At 47.3% G+C, this 23,369-nt stretch overlaps 2 protein-coding genes across 2 annotated transcripts; both read left to right on the forward strand.

The window, feature by feature from the left end:
- The first annotated feature begins 4,095 nt into the window (after positions 1-4,095).
- On the forward strand, positions 4,096-5,757 carry LOC117010288 (inositol 1,4,5-trisphosphate receptor-interacting protein-like 1). The gene has a single exon (XM_033084592.1). The coding sequence runs from the start codon at positions 4,096-4,098 to the stop codon at positions 5,755-5,757; it is 1,662 nt and encodes a 553-aa protein (XP_032940483.1).
- A 7,233-nt stretch (positions 5,758-12,990) lies between these two features.
- LOC117010289 (inositol 1,4,5-trisphosphate receptor-interacting protein-like 1) lies at positions 12,991-14,652 on the forward strand. The gene has a single exon (XM_033084593.1). The coding sequence runs from the start codon at positions 12,991-12,993 to the stop codon at positions 14,650-14,652; it is 1,662 nt and encodes a 553-aa protein (XP_032940484.1).
- Positions 14,653-23,369: the final 8,717 nt, after the last annotated feature.

Consider the following 23,369-nt stretch of genomic DNA (forward strand, 5'->3'; position numbering starts at 1 on the left):
TGGCTGCAGTCACTGTCAGTGTCACTGTCAGTCACTGTCACTTCTCACTCTCTGCAACTCCCAGACAGGACGATTGGGCTGGTGCAGGTCAGGCTCTGCTCTCAGGAAACAAGAGACAGGACACAGGGAATGGCCTCACGTTCTGCCACAGGAAGCTTACATTGGGTCTTAGGGAAAATTTTCTCCTCTGGAAGGGTTGGTAAGCACTGGCACTGGCTGCCCATGGAATTGGCACAAATGTCATTGCTTGAGGCACTTCAGGAATGTGTGGATGAGGCACTTGGGGACATGGTTATGAGGTGGACTTGCCAGGGTCAGGTCTGTGCTCTCTGACTTGATGGCAGGATCAATGTGGGCGTGAAACAGCCCGGGTGCTGACAGCTGTGAGCTGACTCAAGCCATACAGATGAGCCTTCCATGTCAGCTTGCACGGGTGCTGGCAGCTGAGCTTCTGGCAACAGGCCACCTTAGCCTACTGCAGAACCCTTTTAGGGTCACACTGAGGCAGGGGAGGGGGGCTTGGTGGCTCTCCCAGCTCCTGTGAGCAAGGTGAGAAAACAGAAACCCTGTTACCCATCTAGCCCTTGGACTGACACATGGTAACAGAGGAAAGAGAGAGGCAAAGGCAAAATTTTGAGTTCCATCTAGGCAGCACCGAGATGGGTCCACTCAAATCCAGTCACCAGCATTGAAATGGTCACAGGTTTTCCTGTAGGGGAAAAGGCTGCACACCAAAGACAACACAAACCCCAAAGCCAAACAGTAAGGCTTGAATTTTCTGTGATTTATGGCTGAGAGAAGCTGCTGTGCAGCGCTGATGGTCTCTTCACTGCACACTCCTCATCCTTGTTCATCTCACGGCTTCTACAAAGCCAGGTGAGGGTTTCTTCCTGCTCTTGCCTGTGCTGAGACTAATCAGCCTTGGGGTGCCCAGTGCTGTTAGCAGGAGAGCTGGTGAAGGTCACTGCAAGCCATGCAGCCTTCCCCTCCAAGGCTCCAGAGACACAAAGGAACAAAGCTGTAGCCTAAGCCTGATTACACTCACACCTTGTTGAGCTTGTCTGTCCTCTGGCATTCCTCCTTCAGGTCAGTCAGTGTAAATCTGAGCTACTTTCACAGGGAATTCAGGATTTGCCCAAACTCGGGCCTTGCTGAATGCAAAGACCAAGGAAGGGCTCTCACTTGTGCTGCAGGTGCCATGGAAGGCCCCAGAGCTAGAGGGCATTTCTTGTCGGGCGGGACCCCATCTTCACAGTTTGGCCTTGCAACTTAGCAAAATCCATGTGGATGTCTGGGGACATTCCAGCACTGACTTTTACTCCACACCTTTCCATTTTCTCATAGGAAAATTCTGATTTTTCCTTCTGTGTGGAAAGGGATGGATTCCCTCTACTGATGTATTTGCCACAGAGGTTCTTCTCACATGCAAATGCTTCTGGGCAGAATGAAACTCTTCTGCCTCCTGACAACCCATTTTGTCCCACTGGATCATGGGAAGCACAGTGCAAAAGCACCACCTTTCTCTCCTGTGAGAGGAGTTGGATTCACAGCCCAAGGGCCTGACATTATGCAGATACAGTAATTTCACAATTATAAACCGCACCTTATTATAAGCCGCACTTCCAGGTGTCGGCACCTTTTCGTTCTTTGCCCATATATAAGCCGCACCTGGTTGTAAGCCACACGTTACAATACAGAGTGTGATAAAAGGCATCTATTCTATCACCATCTGTTGAGGGTGGGGACAGTGATCCTTATCTCTGCAGCAGATATTCTGCTAATGGGTCGTCCATTGAAAACAGGTGGGGCATTGTTCTTTATCTTTTTAAAACTCATCCTTCCTCCAGGGAGTCATTTTCTGCTAATGGCCCAATGAGTCCCACTCTATGATTGATAAAATTACAGTAATTTCAAAATTACCAGCCACACTGACTATAAACCGCATCTCTGGTTTTTGGCAAAAATTTCATTCTTGTCCATTCACACGCCGCACCCAATTATAAGTTGCTCTGTCATTCGCAGTGAGGACCCACGTGGAACAAAGTCGTAAAATAGTAACAGAATCGGGGGATGGCAGGGTTTACTGGCTCAGCCCTGCTCAGGGTGGCCACCAGGGAGGGGCCCCAGCCATACTCGCCGCAGCTACCAGGAAGTGGGAGAGCAGCGTGCCCGGCTGTCACTGCCGCCGCACTTATGGGGGCTGGGCAGCACCGCTGCACTTGTGGGAGGTGAGCGGTGCTGCCGTGTTTGTCAGGGGTGAGCGGCGCTACCGTGCTTATGGGGGCTGGGTAGCACCTCTGCGCTTGTCAGGGCTGGGCAGTGCCAATGCGCTTGTTAGGGGCGGGCAGCGCCGCCGCACTTGCAGGTTGTCACATTGGGGTTTGGAAATTTCCTAAATTTGTTCATATATTAGCCGTTCCGGAGAGTACACCGCATTTCCGGGTTGGAAGCTAAATTTAAGTCAAAATGGTGCGACTTGTAATAGTGAAATTACTGTACTTCATCCCATTAGAAATTGTTCCAGCCAGGGGGAAGAGCCCAACATTTCTTAACAAAATAATAACAGAGGGTTTGGGACACGAAGGGAGCCCCTTTCTCCACTGGACTCCAGAGGAAAACTGGATTTCTCCACATCACCACTGGGCCTCCAGAGGGAAACTGCACCACAGGTAGGAGCACTGCTCCAACTGAATCACATCTGTCACTGCAGGAGGATGCAGCCACCATTTAATGGGACTGCTACCAACACCCTGCCCAACAGGGGGTCAGGTTGTACTCTGACTTTGTCAGGGTTTGGAGTTTGTTTCTTTGTACTACTGTATTTCTATTTTAATTTCCCTAGAAAATAACTGTTATTCTTAATTCCCTTATCTTTGCCTGAAAGCCCCTTGATTTCAAAATTATAATAATTTGGAGGGAGGGGGTTTACACTCTCCATTTCAAAGAGAAGCTCCTGCCTATCTCAGCAGACACCTGTCCTCCAAACTAAAACAGCAGCTTTTCGTTCTTTGTCCATATATAAGCCGCACCTGATTTTAAGCCGCACTTTGGGTTCGGACCAAAATTTTAGTCAAACTGGTGACACTTACAATCATGAAATTACTTTTGTCCCTGTATGTAGCTGTGTGGGGGTGGATCCATTAGCCCAGGGAACAAACCAAATGACAGAGGAAAATGACCTGAAGTTGAGCCATGGGAGGTTTAGATTGGATCTCTAGGAAATATTCCTTCCAAAAAAAGTATATGATGCTTGGGAACAGGCTCTTTAGGGGCAAGGGTGAGTGCCCAGCCTGAAAGGTTTAAAAGTCATGTCGATGTGACATCTGGGGACCTGGCTGATTGGTGCAGTAGGAAGTGTTAAGTTTGCCATTGGACTATGTAATCTTCCTGGACTTTTTCAACCACACTGCCTCCGAGTTTGAAGAGTAGCTCAAGAAGTGAGGAGTCAAAGCTTAGACTCAATGATCCTCAAGGCTGCCTTCCAACATGGATATCTGTGAGATGGCCAATGGAGGGCAGGTGAAAATCAATACAGAAGAAGGAGAAATGGGAGATCTTTCAAGAAGCTTCACTCAAAGGCAGCCTTAACCAGTACACCAAGACCACTCAAAAGGGCTGAGCCACGGTGGAGACAAAGGGTGGGGTTGGCTGGGTTGTGATGTGCTGTGACACCTGTGACATCACAGGGGACGTGTCACAATGGGGGCAGCTATCGAACGGCCCAGTAGGTGACGGTGGCCCAGTTTTGCTTAGGCAAGTGGTGAGTGTACACGTAGTGGGAAGGCTGGGCTGGGAACAAGGGCCAGAGCAGAAACGCTGCCCCCAGGGCTGGGTTCTCCCCCTGCATTCAGGGACAGCCCCTGATGAGAGAGCCTTGGGCAGGGCACCATTCTTCTTCTGCTGCTGCTGCTGCTGCTGCTGCTGCTGCTGCTGCTGCTGCTGGGGCAGAGGGACAGGCTTTGCTGCCTGCCGGCTGTCTAGGGCCCTGGCCTTCCTACCCTCAGAGCCCTCAGCATTCCCATCCCTGCTGCCCCCACTGCTAGCTGCCTCCCTCACAGCCCCACTCAAGGTCTCCTCTCCATCTTCCTGCAGACCATGATTTCCATTGTTTTGCTTTTCGTGCTCTTGAAACGCCTCATCCACTACCCACAGCTCGTGGGTGATGCTTGGGATGAGGAAACACGTTTTCGCATGGAAGTGCATGCAAAGCAGCTGGAATGGGAGAGGATTCGCCTGGAGCAGGAGGTGGAGCGGCTCACCCTGAAGCAGCTGCAGCTCATGGAGCTCTTGCAACTCTTAGCTGTTGCTGTGCTCGGGTTCCTTGTCTTGGTCCTATGGTTGATGGGGTGCAAAAGGAGCATGAGGAGAAAAGGTCATAAAGAAGTGAACAATGCTGCAAATGAAGAGGAAGCTAGAAATGGGGATGCAAATGAAGAAGTAGATGTTGGAAACGCAGACGATGATGATGTAAATCGGGAAAAAGATGGCAATGATGATGGCAATGTACAGGAAGTTGGCAATGATTCTGCAAATGGAGAAGATAATATTGAAAATGAAGTTGTCAGTGAGGCTGCAAATGCAGAAAACAATGATCGTGTGCCCCCAGTCTATCAAGGAGACAATGATTTGGATGACAACATTGGAAGAATTCTAATGGAACGCATACAGCGACCTGTACAGGACCTGCAGGCAGGCTGTGAGTGGACAAGGAACCTCATGGATAATTTTGCACTTTACTTTGGACATGTCTTATCAAACACCTTCTACCCAGGCCTGCAAGGAGCCATTGGGGTGGGCAGTGCCTTCGAAGGTTGGAGTCCACGTGAGCACGATGTTGTGTACCAGGTGCTCATTCCCATGACTCCTCCCCGAGGCCACAGCTTCCACCTGGAGTTGGACTCTGCAGGGCAGAGGCACGTGAGGAACTTCCGTATCCGCGTGCAGCTGGAGTGCACCTGCACGAAGGAGCAGCAGGCTGAGAACATGCTGTGCTTCCTGCACCACTCCAGGGAGGAGTTGAGGAGGAATCAGGATCCCAGCCTCCTAGACAGCCTGTGCACCAACTCCTACCTGGATGTGAAGAAAACTGCCCGCTGGTTCTACCAGCTGGTGAGAGTCATCTGGCCAGCTTTGCCCCAGTCACACAACTGGCATTTAAAGCTGCTGCCCTCCAGACGCTCCTGCCAATTCCAGGTGACCAATGGCAGAGAAATCTTCACGATTGAGATGTTCTTTGGGGTATGCAGAGGTGACTCAGACATCTTTGTGAGCAGCCAGACTAGAGAGGCTCACACCAAAAGCACAACCTGGCCTGAGACTTACGCTGTGGCAGAGATGAAATTCTTCAAGCACATCGCCAAGCAGGCACCCCCTGACTGTGTGCACTTCAAATGTCTTGAGTTTTTCACCCATCTTCTGCTGGCCTTCAACTTTCCCACCTGCACCACAAAGACCATTGTCATGCACTTGCTCGATGAGGTGCCCATGTCACGGTGGCGCAGGAGACATTTACTGAATCGGCTGCTGGATATCAGTCAGAACCTGCGCTTATGTGTGCTAGTAAAACGCCTCAACCATTTCATTTTGGGCAACCAGAGGCTGCCTCAGGACATCCATTTACCTCCAGATGTTCTAGCTGCTCAGCCATACAATCTCTTCTATCATCTGGCAGAAGAACCGGATGTCCACAACCGGGCGATGAATGACTACCGAGTTCTGCGAACGTGGCTCAAAAGAATCCTTCTCGGACAGCACTGAATGAACGCGCCAATGCACAGAGCTGTGCTTGTGCTGCTCACAGCTGGCAGCAGAGAGCCACCTCACAGTACAAATCTGGTGCTTTAAAGAGAAAAGGATGCATTCAAAGGCACTGACAAAGGTCCCACAGCCCCTGTTGCCACCTCAGAAGGTTGAGGGTCATGGGAGGGTTTATTCTACCTCCTTGTATCATTTCATTTTTCAAAGAAGGTGCCCAGATCTGCATAAAGCCCTACTGGAATTTCCCCACTCCTAAGAATGCATGTGAAGAGAGAACATGCCATACATGCAGGGCCAAAGTCACCAAACCCCACCTGTATTATGCACTTGTTCCTGGCCTTTGAGAAGGGCCAAAATTTTGAATATGAAACGAGCAGGAATGTGGGACAGGAAAAGGAAAAACGAAACAGGACAGAAACAACCAAGAGGAAAAAGCAGCTCTGCATGGCCAGGATCAGTCAATGGACAGTGTCTCTCCTTGTCCTTGAAAGGGACATCTTTAGGTCATCATTGGACAAACTGCCTTAGAGCTAACCTGAAATTTTGCGTCTATAAGGATCTAGATAGTTTTTTGCATAGATAGATATATATATTGTTTATACCTATTATATACTGTAAATAGTATAAATTATCATATATATAGTATAATATAAGAAAAGAAAACAATATACTAATATATATACTATCAAAGATATGAAATATGTAGATAGTAAATCCTGATAAACAATAATTTGGGAGAGCTGAACATGTAATTATGTTTAAAGAATAATAATAATAATAATAGAGCACATATAAAGCGTCACTATATGTTGTGACATTTACTTGAGGTGTTAACTCTCCAGTGGTCTAGGCATGAACTTCATCAGGTTGTCTTCTTAAATGAGCAAAGCAGTTAGGAATTGCTATGAAGCTACATAGAGTTATAAGCTTTAAAGTCTATGTTTAGTTTTGGTATAAAGTCTCACACAGGTGCTCCTGGAGGTCCCGATGGGGCTGATGTCACTGTGCAACTCTTGGCTTTTTCTCAGTTGTTGATGATGGTGGTGAACAAAGCAAAGGAAAAGCAAGAGCAAAATTTTGTTTTATTTGAAAAATGCAAACAATATTCTTACTATAGTGCTATTATGTTTAAAACTATGTTTCTGGAATGTCTACTGACAACACTAGCATCTAGGACTATGTTTTTCAACTTTCATTAGAACTCGCACTGCTGCTCTGGCATTTGAGACCTTTCTCTCACTAAAAGCACCTAAAACTCATTCTAAAACTTACTTACTAACCCTCAAACTTAAATTTACACCTTTATGTGTTAGTGGCTTAACATATTTCAGTTCATTCAAAGGCTTTAATTTAATTTCTGCACTCTGATTTCTCCCTGAAAAATACAGAGAGACTCCTGGTTCACTAGCTCCAACACCTACTAATGTTCTTTGTGCTCTTCTTATGTCTGGAAAGATTTTCATGAAGTAGAAATATTTATAACATATATAACATAGATATAGATAGACTACAGTCATTATATATTAATATAACTATATAATATATACTATGGATCATACATATATGATATGCTATACATATGATATTATTTTTAATTGCAAGTTAGGCTATATCTAGACTCAATATCATTTGTGACCCATATTAATGTTCTGTAGTAAGTGTATTGATGAGCAACAACCCGGAAACCGTTTGGATCTTGTTTCAATAAAATTTGTTTCAATAAAGTCTTGTTTCAATATTGCAGAATCTGGATTGTGCAAGGTTTTATTGATCTCAGTCAGACGTATAGTACTGGTGAAAACCACACACTGTGAATGTGGAGTCGTGAACAGACTCCTTGAACTCAACCAAACTGACAGTGCCCAACTGGTTCTCATCAGAAACTGAGCCCAGCTGCACCCAGCCCCTGAAATCACAGAATCCCAGAATGGCTTGGTTTGGAAGGGTCCTTAGAAATTGTCTTGTTCCAGCCCTGCTGCCAAGGACAGGGACACCTTCCACTAGGCCAGGATGCTCCAAGCCCCACCCAGCCTGGCCTGGAGCACTGCCAGGGACGGGACAGCCACAGTTTCTGTGGGCAGCGTGGGTGTCACGGTCCACGCAACCTGAGCAGGGGTCATGATGTCTCGTTCAACCGCGGGGTTCAAAGGACAACAGCAAGAGACTACGGTTTTGTTCAGCAACAAGCAGCAAAGCAATTTATTGAGGGTCAACGTTTCAGTTTTTGTGGTAATGGTGAGGAAGAGAGAGATAAAAGTTGACGAAGTAGGGAGAGAGAGAGAAACAGAGAGAGACAGAGAAAGAGACAGACAGAGACAGAGAGACAGAGAGACAGATAGACAGAGGGAAAGAGAGAGAATAGGGGGAATAGCTACCAACAGATGGGATGACCTCGGATCATGCGGCGATGTCTTCCATCCGTGGGGAGAAAGAAGTCTCCAAGGTCTCTTCTGAGAGTGATAATTTTATAGTCCTTTTCAAGGTGAGGGGCCACTGCCCAAAAGGTGGGCAGATTTATGGACTATTGTGCTCACAGGACTATGGTTTCAAGAATCAGGTGCAGCAAGTACCGCTGTTCTAGCCCCGTGCCTGTCCGAGTCCATTGTACCGTGACGGTACAGCACACACCCGACACAGTCCATTAGTAAGCATCTACCCTGGCCAGGTCCAGCAGCTCCTGCCCAGAGTGAGTGGTGGGGTCCAGGGGTCTCAAGGTCTCAGTGTCTGATGATGATTGTGAGGTAGATCAAGCAATCTTCGGACCGACTCTTACAGTGGGCCAGGAGCTCAGCAGCCTCAGAGGCCAGAATTTCCTGCACACCTGCAGCCTAAGCCCTCCCTGTGGCACTGGGAAGCCACTGGGCCTGGCACTATCCCTGCAGGCCCTTGCAAACAGCCCCTGTGCAGTTCTGTGCTGGGCCCAGGTAGAGACTGAAAGGCTGCAAGAAGGTGTTCCTGGAGAAGCCCTGGCAGAGCCCTGGGGCCAGGAGTGCCACCATGAGGGAAGCACGGCCGGCGGGGCGGGAGGGCACAGGGTGGGCGCCAAGGCCCTGCCAGCTGGAGCAGGAACTCTGCAGTGTGGTCGGCACTGAGCTGTGGGCTCCCGCAGCTCTGCATCCCTCACGGCTGAGGCACAGTGACAGGGGGACACGTGGCTGCAGTCACTGTCAGTGTCACTGTCAGTCACTGTCACTTCTCACTCTCTGCAACTCCCAGACAGGACGATTGGGCTGGTGCAGGTCAGGCTCTGCTCTCAGGAAACAAGAGACAGGACACAGGGAATGGCCTCACGTTCTGCCACAGGAAGCTTACATTGGGTCTTAGGGAAAATTTTCTCCTCTGGAAGGGTTGGTAAGCACTGGCACTGGCTGCCCATGGAATTGGCACAAATGTCATTGCTTGAGGCACTTCAGGAATGTGTGGATGAGGCACTTGGGGACATGGTTATGAGGTGGACTTGCCAGGGTCAGGTCTGTGCTCTCTGACTTGATGGCAGGATCAATGTGGGCGTGACACAGCCCGGGTGCTGACAGCTGTGAGCTGACTCAAGCCATACAGATGAGCCTTCCATGTCAGCTTGCACGGGTGCTGGCAGCTGAGCTTCTGGCAACAGGCCACCTTAGCCTACTGCAGAACCCTTTTAGGGTCACACTGAGGCAGGGGAGGGGGGCTTGGTGGCTCTCCCAGCTCCTGTGAGCAAGGTGAGAAAACAGAAACCCTGTTACCCGTCTAGCCCTTGAACTGACTCATGGTAACAGAGGAAAGAGAGAGGCAAAGGCAAAATTTTGAGTTCCATCTAGGCAGCACCGAGATGGGTCCACTCAAATCCAGTCACCAGCATTGAAATTGTCACAGGTTTTCCTGTAGGGGAAAAGGCTGCACACCAAAGACAACACAAACCCCAAAGCCAAACAGTAAGGCTTGAATTTTCTGTGATTTATGGCTGAGAGAAGCTGCTGTGCAGTGCTGATGGTCTCTTCACTGCACACTCCTCATCCTTGTTCATCTCACGGCTTCTACAAAGCCAGGTGAGGGTTTCTTCCTGCTCTTGCCTGTGCTGAGACTAATCAGCCTTGGGGTGCCCAGTGCTGTTAGCAGGAGAGCTGGTGAAGGTCACTGCAAGCCATGCAGCCTTCCCCTCCAAGGCTCCAGAGACACAAAGGAACAAAGCTGTAGCCTAAGCCTGATTACACTCACACCTTGTTGAGCTTGTCTGTCCTCTGGCATTCCTCCTTCAGGTCAGTCAGTGTAAATCTGAGCTACTTTCACAGGGAATTCAGGATTTGCCTAAACTGAATGCAAAGACCAAGGAAGGGCTCTCACTTGTGCTGCAGGTGCCATGGAAGGCCCCAGAGCTAGAGGGCATTTCTTGTCTGGCGGGACCCCATCTTCACAGTTTGGCCTTGCAGCTTAGCAAAATCCATGTGGATGTCTGGGGACATTCCAGCACTGACTTTTACTCCACACCTTTCCATTTTCTCATAGGAAAATTCTGATTTTTCCTTCTGTGTGGAAAGGGATGGATTCCCTCTGTTCATATACTTGCCACAGAGGTTCTCCTCACATGCAAATGTTTCTGGGCAGAATGAAACTCTTCTGCCTCCTGACAACCCATTTTGTCCCACTGGATCATGGGAAGCACAGTGCAAAAGCACCACCTTTCTCTCCTGTGAGAGGAGTTGGATTCACAGCCCGAGGGCCTGACATTATGCAGATACAGTAATTTCACAATTATAAACCGCACCTTATTATAAGTCGCACTTCCAGGTGTCGGCACCTTTTCGTTCTTTGCCCATATATAAGCCGCACCTGGTTGTAAGCCACACGTTACAATACAGAGTGTGATAAAAGGCATCTATTCTATCACCATCTGTTGAGGGTGGGGACAGTGATCCTTATCTCTGCAGCAGATATTCTGCTAATGGGTCGTCCATTGAAAACAGGTGGGGCATTGTTCTTTATCTTTTTAAAACTCATCCTTCCTCCAGGGAGTCATTTTCTGCTAATGGCCCAATGAGTCCCACTCTATGATTGATAAAATTACAGTAATTTCAAAATTACCAGCCACACTGACTATAAACCGCATCTCTGGTTTTTGGCAAAAATTTCATTCTTGTCCATTCACACACCGCACCCAATTATAAGTTGCTCTGTCATTCGCAGTGAGGACCCACGTGGAACAAAGTCGTAAAATAGTAACAGAATCGGGGGATGGCAGGGTTTACTGGCTCAGCCCTGCTCAGGGTGGCCACCAGGGAGGGGCCCCAGCCATACTCGCCGCAGCTGCCAGGAAGTGGGAGAGCAGCGTGCCCGGCTGTCACTGCCGCCGCACTTATGGGGGCTGGGCAGCACCGCTGCGCTTGTGGGAGGTGAGCGGTGCTGCCGTGTTTGTCAGGGGTGAGCGGCGCTACCGTGCTTATGGGGGCTGGGTAGCACCTCTGCGCTTGTCAGGGCTGGGCAGTGCCAATGCGCTTGTTAGGGGCGGGCAGCGCCGCCGCACTTGCAGGTTGTCACATTGGGGTTTGGAAATTTCCTAAATTTGTTCATATATTAGCCGTTCCGGAGAGTACACCGCATTTCCGGGTTGGAAGCTAAATTTAAGTCAAAATGGTGCGACTTGTAATAGTGAAATTACTGTACTTCATCCCATTAGAAATTGTTCCAGCCAGGGGGAAGAGCCCAACATTTCTTAACAAAATAATAACAGAGGGTTTGGGACACGAAGGGAGCCCCTTTCTCCACTGGACTCCAGAGGAAAACTGGATTTCTCCACATCACCACTGGGCCTCCAGAGGGAAACTGCACCACAGGCAGGAGCACTGCTCCAACTGAATCACATCTGTCACTGCAGGAGGATGCAGCCACCATTTAATGGGACTGCTACCAACACCCTGCCCAACAGGGGGTCAGGTTGTACTCTGACTTTGTCAGGGTTTGGAGTTTGTTTCTTTGTACTACTGTATTTCTATTTTAATTTCCCTAGAAAATAACTGTTATTCTTAATTCCCTTATCTTTGCCTGAAAGCCCCTTGATTTCAAAATTACAATAATTTGGAGGGAGGGGGTTTACACTCTCCATTTCAAAGAGAAGCTCCTGCCTATCTCAGCAGACACCTGTCCTCCAAACTAAAACAGCAGCTTTTCGTTCTTTGTCCATATATAAGCCGCACCTGATTTTAAGCCGCACTTTGGGTTCGGACCAAAATTTTAGTCAAACTGGTGACACTTACACTCATGAAATTACTTTAGTCCCTGTATGTAGCTGTGTGGGGGTGGATCCATTAGCCCAGGGAACAAACCAAATGACAGAGGAAAATGACCTGAAGTTGAGCCATGGGAGGTTTAGATTGGATCTCTAGGAAATATTCCTTCAAAAAAAAGTATATGATGCTTGGGAACAGGCTCTTTAGGGGCAAGGGTGAGTGCCCAGCCTGAAAGGTTTAAAAGTCATGTCGATGTGACATCTGGGGACCTGGCTGATTGGTGCAGTAGGAAGTGTTAAGTTTGCCATTGGACTATGTAATCTTCCTGGACTTTTTCAACCACACTGCCTCCGAGTTTGAAGAGTAGCTCAAGAAGTGAGGAGTCAAAGCTTAGACTCAATGATCCTCAAGGCTGCCTTCCAACATGGATATCTGTGAGATGGCCAATGGAGGGCAGGTGAAAATCAATACAGAAGAAGGAGAAATGGGAGATCTTTCAAGAAGCTTCACTCAAAGGCAGCCTTAACCAGTACACCAAGACCACTCAAAAGGGCTGAGCCACGGTGGAGACAAAGGGTGGGGTTGGCTGGGTTGTGATGTGCTGTGACACCTGTGACATCACAGGGGACGTGTCACAATGGGGGCAGCTATCGAACGGCCCAGTAGGTGACGGTGGCCCAGTTTTGCTTAGGCAAGTGGTGAGTGTACACGTAGTGGGAAGGCTGGGCTGGGAACAAGGGCCAGAGCAGAAACGCTGCCCCCAGGGCTGGGTTCTCCCCCTGCATTCAGGGACAGCCCCTGATGAGAGAGCCTTGGGCAGGGCACCATTCTTCTTCTGCTGCTGCTGCTGCTGCTGCTGCTGCTGCTGCTGCTGCTGGGGCAGAGGGACAGGCTTTGCTGCCTGCCGGCTGTCTAGGGCCCTGGCCTTCCTACCCTCAGAGCCCTCAGCATTCCCATCCCTGCTGCCCCCACTGCTAGCTGCCTCCCTCACAGCCCCACTCAAGGTCTCCTCTCCATCTTCCTGCAGACCATGATTTCCATTGTTTTGCTTTTCGTGCTCTTGAAACGCCTCATCCACTACCCACAGCTCGTGGGTGATGCTTGGGATGAGGAAACACGTTTTCGCATGGAAGTGCATGCAAAGCAGCTGGAATGGGAGAGGATTCGCCTGGAGCAGGAGGTGGAGCGGCTCACCCTGAAGCAGCTGCAGCTCATGGAGCTCTTGCAACTCTTAGCTGTTGCTGTGCTCGGGTTCCTTGTCTTGGTCCTATGGTTGATGGGGTGCAAAAGGAGCATGAGGAGAAAAGGTCATAAAGAAGTGAACAATGCTGCAAATGAAGAGGAAGCTAGAAATGGGGATGCAAATGAAGAAGTAGATGTTGGAAACGCAGACGATGATGATGTAAATCGGGAAAAAGATGGCAATGATGATGGCAATGTACAGGAAGTTGGCAATGATTCTGCAAATGGAGAAGATAATATTGAAAATGAAGTTGTCAGTGAGGCTGCAAATGCAGAAAACAATGATCGTGTGCCCCCAGTCTATCAAGGAGACAATGATTTGGATGACAACATTGGAAGAATTCTAATGGAACGCATACAACGGCCTGTACAGGACCTGCAGGCAGGCTGTGAGTGGACAAGGAACCTCATGGATAATTTTGCACTTTACTTTGGACATGTCTTATCAAACACCTTCTACCCAGGCCTGCAAGGAGCCATTGGGGTGGGCAGTGCCTTCGAAGGTTGGAGTCCACGTGAGCACGATGTTGTGTACCAGGTGCTCATTCCCATGACTCCTCCCCGAGGCCACAGCTTCCACCTGGAGTTGGACTCTGCAGGGCAGAGGCACAAGAGGAACTTCCGTATCCGCGTGCAGCTGGAGTGCACCTGCACGAAGGAGAAGCAGGCTGAGAACATGCTGTGCTTCCTGCACCACTCCAGGGAGGAGTTGAGGAGGAATCAGGATCCCAGCCTCCTAGACACCCTGTGCACCAACTCCTACCTGGATGTGAAGAAAACTGCCCGCTGGTTCTACCAGCTGGTGAGAGTCATCTGGCCAGCTTTGCCCCAGTCACACAACTGGCATTTAAAGCTGCTGCCCTCCAGACGCTCCTGCCAATTCCAGGTGACCAATGGCAGAGAAATCTTCACGATTGAGATGTTCTTTGGGGTACGCAGAGGTGACTCAGACATCTTTGTGAGCAGCCAGACTAGAGAGGCTCACACCAAAAGCACAACCTGGCCTGAGACTTACGCTGTGGCAGAGATGAAATTCTTCAAGCACATCGCCAAGCAGGCACCCCCTGACAGTGTGCACTTCAAATGTCTTGAGTTTTTCACCCATCTTCTGCTGGCCTTCAACTTTCCCACCTGCACCACAAAGACCATTGTCATGCACTTGCTCGATGAGGTGCCCATGTCACGGTGGCGCAGGAGACATTTACTGAATCGGCTGCTGGATATCAGTCAGAACCTGCGCTTATGTGTGCTAGTAAAACGCCTCAACCATTTCATTTTGGGCAACCAGAGGCTGCCTCAGGACATCCATTTACCTCCAGATGTTCAAGCTGCTCAGCCATACAATCTCTTCTATCATCTGGCAGAAGAACCGGATGTCCACAACCGGGCGATGAATGACTACCGAGTTCTGCGAACGTGGCTCAAAAGAATCCTTCTCGGACAGCACTGAATGAACGCGCCAATGCACAGAGCTGTGCTTGTGCTGCTCACAGCTGGCAGCAGAGAGCCACCTCACAGTACAAATCTGGTGCTTTAAAGAGAAAAGGATGCATTCAAAGGCACTGACAAAGGTCCCACAGCCCCTGTTGCCACCTCAGAAGGTTGAGGGTCATGGGAGGGTTTATTCTACCTCCTTGTATCATTTCATTTTTCAAAGAAGGTGCCCAGATCTGCATAAAGCCCTACTGGAATTTCCCCACTCCTAAGAATGCATGTGAAGAGAGAACATGCCATACATGCAGGGCCAAAGTCACCAAACCCCACCTGTATTATGCACTTGTTCCTGGCCTTTGAGAAGGGCCAAAATTTTGAATATGAAACGAGCAGGAATGTGGGACAGGAAAAGGAAAAACGAAACAGGACAGAAACAACCAAGAGGAAAAAGCAGCTCTGCATGGCCAGGATCAGTCAATGGACAGTGTCTCTCCTTGTCCTTGAAAGGGACATCTTTAGGTCATCATTGGACAAACTGCCTTAGAGCTAACCTGAAATTTTGCGTCTATAAGGATCTAGATAGTTTTTTGCATAGATAGATATATATATTGTTTATACCTATTATATACTGCAAATAGTATAAATTATCATATATATAGTATAATATAAGAAAAGAAAACAATATACTAATATATATACTATCAAAGATATGAAATATGTAGATAGTAAATCCTGATAAACAATAATTTGGGAGAGCTGAACATGTAATTATGTTTAAAGAATAATAATAATAATAATAGAGCACATATTAAGCGTCACTATATGTTGTGACATTTACTTGAGGTGTTAACTCTCCAGTGGTCTAGGCATGAACTTCATCAGGTTGTCTTCTTAAATGAGCAAAGCAGTTAGGAATTGCTATGAAGCTACATAGAGTTATAAGCTTTAAAGTCTATGTTAAGTTTTGGTATAAAGTCTCACACAGGTGCTCCTGGAGGTCCCGATGGGGCTGATGTCGCTGTGCAACTCTTGGCTTTTTCTCAGTTGTTGATGATGGTGGTGAACAAAGCAAAGGAAAAGCAAGAGCAAAATTTTGTTTTATTTGAAAAATGCAAACAATATTCTTACTATAGTGCTATTATGTTTAAAACTATGTTTCTGGAATGTCTACTGACAACACTAGCATCTAGGACTATGTTTTTCAACTTTCATTAGAACTCGCACTGCTGCTCTGGCATTTGAGACCTTTCTCTCACTAAAAGCACCTAAAACTCATTCTAAAACTTACTTACTAACCCTCAAACTTAAATTTACACCTTTATGTGTTAGTGGCTTAACATATTTCAGTTCATTCAAAGGCTTTAATTTAATTTCTGCACTCTGATTTCTCCCTGAAAAATACAGAGAGACTCCTGGTTCACTAGCTCCAACACCTACTAATGTTCTTTGTGCTCTTCTTATGTCTGGAAAGATTTTCATGAAGTAGAAATATTTATAACATATATAACATAGATATAGATAGACTACAGTCATTATATATTAATATAACTATATAATATATACTATGGATCATACATATATGATATGCTATACATATGATATTATTTTTAATTGCAAGTTAGGCTATATCTAGACTCAATATCATTTGTGACCCATATTAATGTTCTGTAGTAAGTGTATTGATGAGCAACAACCCGGAAACCGTTTGGATCTTGTTTCAATAAAATTTGTTTCAATAAAGTCTTGTTTCAATATTGCAGAATCTGGATTGTGCAAGGTTTTATTGATCTCAGTCAGATGTATAGTACTGGTGAAAACCACACACTGTGAATGTGGAGTCGTGAACAGACTCCTTGAACTCAACCAAACTGACAGTGCCCAACTGGTTCTCATCAGAAACTGAGCCCAGCTGCACCCAGCCCCTGAAATCACAGAATCCCAGAATGGCTTGGTTTGGAAGGGTCCTTAGAAATTGTCTTGTTCCAGCCCTGCTGCCAAGGACAGGGACACCTTCCACTAGGCCAGGATGCTCCAAGCCCCACCCAGCCTGGCCTGGAGCACTGCCAGGGACGGGACAGCCACAGTTTCTGTGGGCAGCGTGGGTGTCACGGTCCACGCAACCTGAGCAGGGGTCATGATGTCTCGTTCAACCGCGGGGTTCAAAGGACAACAGCAAGAGACTACGGTTTTGTTCAGCAACAAGCAGCAAAGCAATTTATTGAGGGTCAACGTTTCAGTTTTTGTGGTAATGGTGAGGAAGAGAGAGATAAAAGTTGACGAAGTAGGGAGAGAGAGAGAAACAGAGAGAGAGAGAGAAAGAGACAGACAGAGACAGAGAGACAGAGAGACAGATAGACAGAGGGAAAGAGAGAGAATAGGGGGAATAGCTACCAACAGATGGGATGACCTCAGATCATGCGGCGATGTCTTCCATCCGTGGGGAGAAAGAAGTCTCCAAGGTCTCTTCTGAGAGTGATAATTTTATAGTCCTTTTCAAGGTGAGGGGCCACTGCCCAAAAGGTGGGCAGATTTATGGACTATTGTGCTCACAGGACTATGGTTTCAAGAATCAGGTGCAGCAAGTACCGCTGTTCTAGCCCCGTGCCTGTCCGAGTCCATTGTACCGTGACGGTACAGCACACACCCGACACAGTCCATTAGTAAGCATCTACCCTGGCCAGGTCCAGCAGCTCCTGCCCAGAGTGAGTGGTGGGGTCCAGGGGTCTCAAGGTCTCAGTGTCTGATGATGATTGTGAGGTAGATCAAGCAATCTTCGGACCGACTCTTACAGTGGGCCAGGAGCTCAGCAGCCTCAGAGGCCAGAATTTCCTGCACACCTGCAGCCTAAGCCCTCCCTGTGGCACTGGGAAGCCACTGGGCCTGGCACTATCCCTGCAGGCCCTTGCAAACAGCCCCTGTGCAGTTCTGTGCTGGGCCCAGGTAGAGACTGAAAGGCTGCAAGAAGGTGTCCCTGGAGAAGCCCTGGCAAGAGCCCTGGGGCCAGGAGTGCCACCATGAGGGAAGCACGGCCGGCGGGGCGGGAGGGCACAGGGTGGGCGCCAAGGCCCTGCCAGCTGGAGCAGGAACTCTGCAGTGTGGTCGGCACTGAGCTGTGGGCTCCCGCAGCTCTGCATCCCTCACGGCTGAGGCACAGTGACAGGGGGACACGTGGCTGCAGTCACTGTCAGTGTCACTGTCAGTCACTGTCACTTCTCACTCTCTGCAACTCCCAGACAGGACGATTGGGCTGGTGCAGGTCAGGCTCTGCTCTCAGGAAACAAGAGACAGGACACAGGGAATGGCCTCACGTTCTGCCACAGGAAGCTTACATTGGGTCTTAGGGAAAATTTTCTCCTCTGGAAGGGTTGGTAAGCACTGGCACTGGCTGCCCATGGAATTGGCACAAATGTCATTGCTTGAGGCACTTCAGGAATGTGTGGATGAGGCACTTGGGGACATGGTTATGAGGTGGACTTGCCAGGGTCAGGTCTGTGCTCTCTGACTTGATGGCAGGATCAATGTGGGCGTGACACAGCCCGGGTGCTGACAGCTGTGAGCTGACTCAAGCCATACAGATGAGCCTTCCATGTCAGCTTGCACGAGTGCTGGCAGCTGAGCTTCTGGCAACAGGCCACCTTAGCCTACTGCAGAACCCTTTTAGGGTCACACTGAGGCAGGGGAGGGGGGCTTGGTGGCTCTCCCAGCTCCTGTGAGCAAGGTGAGAAAACAGAAACCCTGTTACCCGTCTAGCCCTTGAACTGACTCATGGTAACAGAGGAAAGAGAGAGGCAAAGGCAAAATTTTGAGTTCCATCTAGGCAGCACCGAGATGGGTCCACTCAAATCCAGTCACCAGCATTGAAATTGTCACAGGTTTTCCTGTAGGGGAAAAGGCTGCACACCAAAGACAACACAAACCCCAAAGCCAAACAGTAAGGCTTGAATTTTCTGTGATTTATGGCTGAGAGAAGCTGCTGTGCAGTGCTGATGGTCTCTTCACTGCACACTCCTCATCCTTGTTCATCTCACGGCTTCTACAAAGCCAGGTGAGGGTTTCTTCCTGCTCTTGCCTTTGCTGAGACTAATCAGCCTTGGGGTGTCCAGTGCTGTTAGCAGGAGAGCTGGTGAAGGTCACTGCAAGCCATGCAGCCTTCCCCTCCCAAGGCTCCAGAGACACAAAGGAACAAAGCTGTAGCCTAAGCCTGATTACACTCACACCTTGTTGAGCTTGTCTGTCCTCTGGCATTCCTCCTTCAGGTCAGTCAGTGTAAATCTGAGCTACTTTCACAGGGAATTCAGGATTTGCCCAAACTGAATGCAAAGACCAAGGAAGGGCTCTCACTTGTGCTGCAGGTGCCATGGAAGGCCCCAGAGCTAGAGGGCATTTCTTGTCTGGCGGGACCCCATCTTCACAGTTTGGCCTTGCAGCTTAGCAAAATCCATGTGGATGTCTGGGGACATTCCAGCACTGACTTTTACTCCACACCTTTCCATTTTCTCATAGGAAAATTCTGATTTTTCCTTCTGTGTGGAAAGGGATGGATTCCCTCTGTTCATATACTTGCCACAGAGGTTCTCCTCACATGCAAATGTTTCTGGGCAGAATGAAACTCTTCTGCCTCCTGACAACCCATTTTGTCCCACTGGATCATGGGAAGCACAGTGCAAAAGCACCACCTTTCTCTCCTGTGAGAGGAGTTGGATTCACAGCCCAAGGGCCTGACATTATGCAGATACAGTAATTTCACAATTATAAACCGCACCTTATTATAAGTCGCACTTCCAGGTGTCGGCAACTTTTCGTTCTTTGTCCATATATAAGCCGCACCTGGTTGTAAGCCACACGTTACAATACAGAGTGTGATAAAAGGCATCTATTCTATCACCATCTGTTGAGGGTGGGGACAGTGATCCTTATCTCTGCAGCAGATATTCTGCTAATGGGTTGTCCATTGAAAACAGGTGGGGCATTGTTCTTTATCTTTTTAAAACTCATCCTTCCTCCAGGGAGTCATTTTCTGCTAATGGCCCATTGAGTCCCACTCTATGTCTGACAAAATTACAGTAATTTCAAAATTACCAGCCACTACTGACTATAAACCGCATCTCTGGTTTTTGGCAAACATTTCATTCTTGTCCATTCACACGCTGCACCCAATTATAAGTTGCTCTGTCATTCGCAGTGAGGACCCACGTGGAAAAAATTTGCCAAATAATAACAGAATTGGGGGATGGCGGGTTTACTGGCTCAGCCCTGCTCGGGGTGGCCACCAGGGAGTGGCCCCAGCCCTGCTCGCTGCAGCTGCCAGGAAGTGGGAGAGCAGCGTGCCCGGCTGTCACTGTCGCCGCGCTTGCTGGGGCTGGGCAGCACCACTGCGCTTGTCAGGGCTGGGTAGCACCACTGGTACGCTTGTCGGGGGCGGGCAGCGCCGCCGCGCTTGCAGGCTGTCACATTGGGGTTTGGAAATTTCCTAAATTTGTTCATATACTAGCCGCTCTGGAGTGTACACCGCATTTCCGGGTTGGGAGCTAAATTTAAGTCAAAATGGTGCGACTTGTAATAGTGAAATTACTGTACTTCATCCCATTAGAAATTGCTCCAGCCAGGGGGAAGAGCCCAACATTTCTTAACAAAATAATAACAGAGGGTTTGGGACACTAAAGGAGCCCCTTTCTCCACTGGACTCCAGAGGAAAACTGGATTTCTCCACATCACCACTGGGCCTTCAGAGGGAAACTGCACCATATACAGGACCACTGCTTCAACTGAATCACATCTGTCACTTCAAGAGGACTGCAACCATCATTTAATGGGACTGTTACCAACACCCTGCCTGGCGGGGTGTCAGGTTGTACTCTGACTTTGTCAGGGTTTGGAGTTTGTTTCTTTGTACTACTGTATTTCTATTTTAATTTCCCTAGAAAATAACTGTTATTCCTAATTCCCATATCTTTGCCTGAAAGCCCCTTGATTTCAAAACTATAATAATTTGGAGGGAGGGGATTTGCATTCTCCATTTCAAAGAAAAGCTCCTGCCTATCTCAGCAGACACCTGTCCTCCAAACTAAAACAGTAACTTTTTGTCCGTATATAAGCCGCACCTGATTATAAGCCGCACTTTGGGTTCAGACCAAAATTTTAGTCAAAATGGTGCAGCTTATAATTGTGAACTTACTGTATTTTAAGATAATGCTGATGCCTTGAGAGCCTACCCGGAACAGAGGCTAGGCAGCATTAAAGGAATAAAATAAGTATTTATTAAAAGACCTTCAAAGCATACACCTTGGGCAGTACAAGAGCCCAGCCGTGGCCCCCCCCAAAATGAATGTAAGATGGACCCATGATGAACAGCGTGCCATGAGTTTTCACCCTTTTACAAGTTTTGGTTCACGTATCAGTTATAATCAGTTATAATTGTCCAATTACATCTTCAGGTTAGGAAGTTTCATCCTCCCAGTTTGCTCTCCTCAATCCGCCGATGTTTACACTCTTTGGGCCTGAAGCTCCAACAGTGTCCTTGTTTCTCAGACTACAAAAGGGTTGTTTTTTCTAACTAAACTGTAAAGAGAACTTGCTAACACTTTATATGAAGTTCAGAGTTATTTACTGATGCAGTACAGAAATCTGTAAAAATGAAAACTAAAACTTGAGGCATCAATAGCACAGGTTGTATGTTAAATACATAAGCCATGTAGCACACCATACGACATATGTGCCTGTTCTGACAGTTTTACATAAAATGTTGATAAAATAAAATAATTACAATGGCAGAATATATACATATTATCAGAGTCAAAGATCTTTCATACAAACTTTTGTATATCATATTATGCCTTGGGACCTGTTGTGGTTTAACCCAAGTCAGCAGCCAAGTACCATGTGGACACTTGTTCGGGCAGAACACTGGAAGGGTAAAAGTTAGAGAAGGCACGGGTTGATATAAACATCATTTAATCTGGAAAGCAAAAAGTACATACACAGGTAAAGCAAAACAAGGAATTATTTTGCTGCTTCACATGGGCAAGCAGGAATTAATTCATGCCTCCCATGTGTGGTCATCGCATGTAACAGTTACTTGGGAAGACAAACACAATTACACCAAATGTAATTTTTTTCCTCCTTATTCCCCACACTTTAAGTGCTGAGTATGATGCTATACAGTATGGAATATCCCTTTGGTCACTTGGAACCACTTTTCTTGGCTGTGGCTCACCCCACCTTTTCATGCACCTCCAACCTTCTTCCCAGCATGGCAGCGCAATAAAGCAGAAAAGGCCTTGGGTCTCTGTAAGCCCTGCTCAGCAATAACAAAAATGTCTTTCCCATCTACACTGAGTTCAGCACAAATCCAGAGCACAGGCCCATACCAGCCATTGTGAAGAAAACTAATTCCACCCATGCAAAACCACCACCGACCACGATGATCACCTTGTACCAACCCCCTTGCCATCAACAGTGATGCCACCCTCTAGATCAGGTTGCTCATGGCCCCATCCAACCCAACCTTGAACACTGGGCAGACACATGGTGCCCAAAACCTAGGTAAGAAGGCCATATAAAAATGTATACACAAAGATCACATTTTTTTAGAGATTAAGTCACTTCCATATATTCTGAGTTTCATTCACATGAGTCTTAAGGGGCTAAATCAACTGTCATGTTCTTGAAATACCTGAAACCATAAAGGAAATCCCAAAATGTGGAATTCTGCTAGCACTTTGTCATATTTTTAAAAACCCTGAGTTTGTTACTAAACTCTTCTCTTTTTTTTTTTTTTCTTTTCCCTTAATAAGTTTCTTTTTTCCTAACTGCAACTGGTTTGTATTTGTATTTTAAGTGAAGAAAATATCATTGTCCCTATGCTTAAATATAATGAAAATATTTAGGTAAGACAGATTTCAAGGTGTTTTTTTTTTTGGTAAGTAAAGACTACAGTCCTAAAATAGAAATATTCTACTACTCCTCAGGAAGGGTACAAGGAGCCTGGAAATTCTTTGCTGTTTTTTGCAGCACATCCTGAAGATGACAGATCAAAATCTGTTTTTAAATTAACCCAGTATCATTTCACTGACAGCATGGCAGAAAGACTCAACAAATAATGGGTGTGAATTGGTGACGAATGTAGCTAGCCTTAATACATGAAAAATGATACATCAATTTCTGTCTTGAAACCATCAGGAAGGACACAAAGTTCTTGAATACGAATGAGTCTAACAGAGAGCAATTCCTTTGAGACTTGTTAATGGCAGTCTTGATGTGGTTTTCTTGGTTAGTCTCAACTGCACTCCATGGTCATCTTGAGACAGCCATTGCATTCTTACAGATGCCAGCCAGAAAAGTGATTGCAAGTTACTGACAGGAATGTCTAGCAGGAATTGGGAGTTGCAACACTCGTACTTGATGTGAAATCAGATTTCTAAAAGAAGGACCTATTTATCTTCTGGTACACTACAATTAAACAATGCTTTTGTGTAAACTCCAGAGATTAGGTTGAGAAATTTGGGTTAAGAAGAAAATTTTTCTTTAAATTGCATGGAATTTGTTCAGTAGCTGGAAAGAAGTGTCATGTGTGTTGGAGTGCAGTGTCTTGGTCCTTCTTTTGTGGCCATGTGTAATTCAAATGAGAAGGAGAACAAAGGGAAATTGATTGTTTAAAAAAATAATTCTAGAAATTAAATCGCTTGGTGGTTAGGTAATAAGAAAATGCAGATAGAACTTAATTTTATTTTCCCC

Source organism: Catharus ustulatus, chromosome Z (assembly GCF_009819885.2).
Source record: "Catharus ustulatus isolate bCatUst1 chromosome Z, bCatUst1.pri.v2, whole genome shotgun sequence".
Taxonomy (NCBI): domain Eukaryota; kingdom Metazoa; phylum Chordata; class Aves; order Passeriformes; family Turdidae; genus Catharus; species Catharus ustulatus.

Coding starts and splice junctions, on each gene's coding strand:
- LOC117010288 (XM_033084592.1), top strand. CDS start 4,096: ATGATTTCCATTGTTTTGCTTTTCGTGCTCTTGAAACGCCTCATCCAC.
- LOC117010289 (XM_033084593.1), top strand. CDS start 12,991: ATGATTTCCATTGTTTTGCTTTTCGTGCTCTTGAAACGCCTCATCCAC.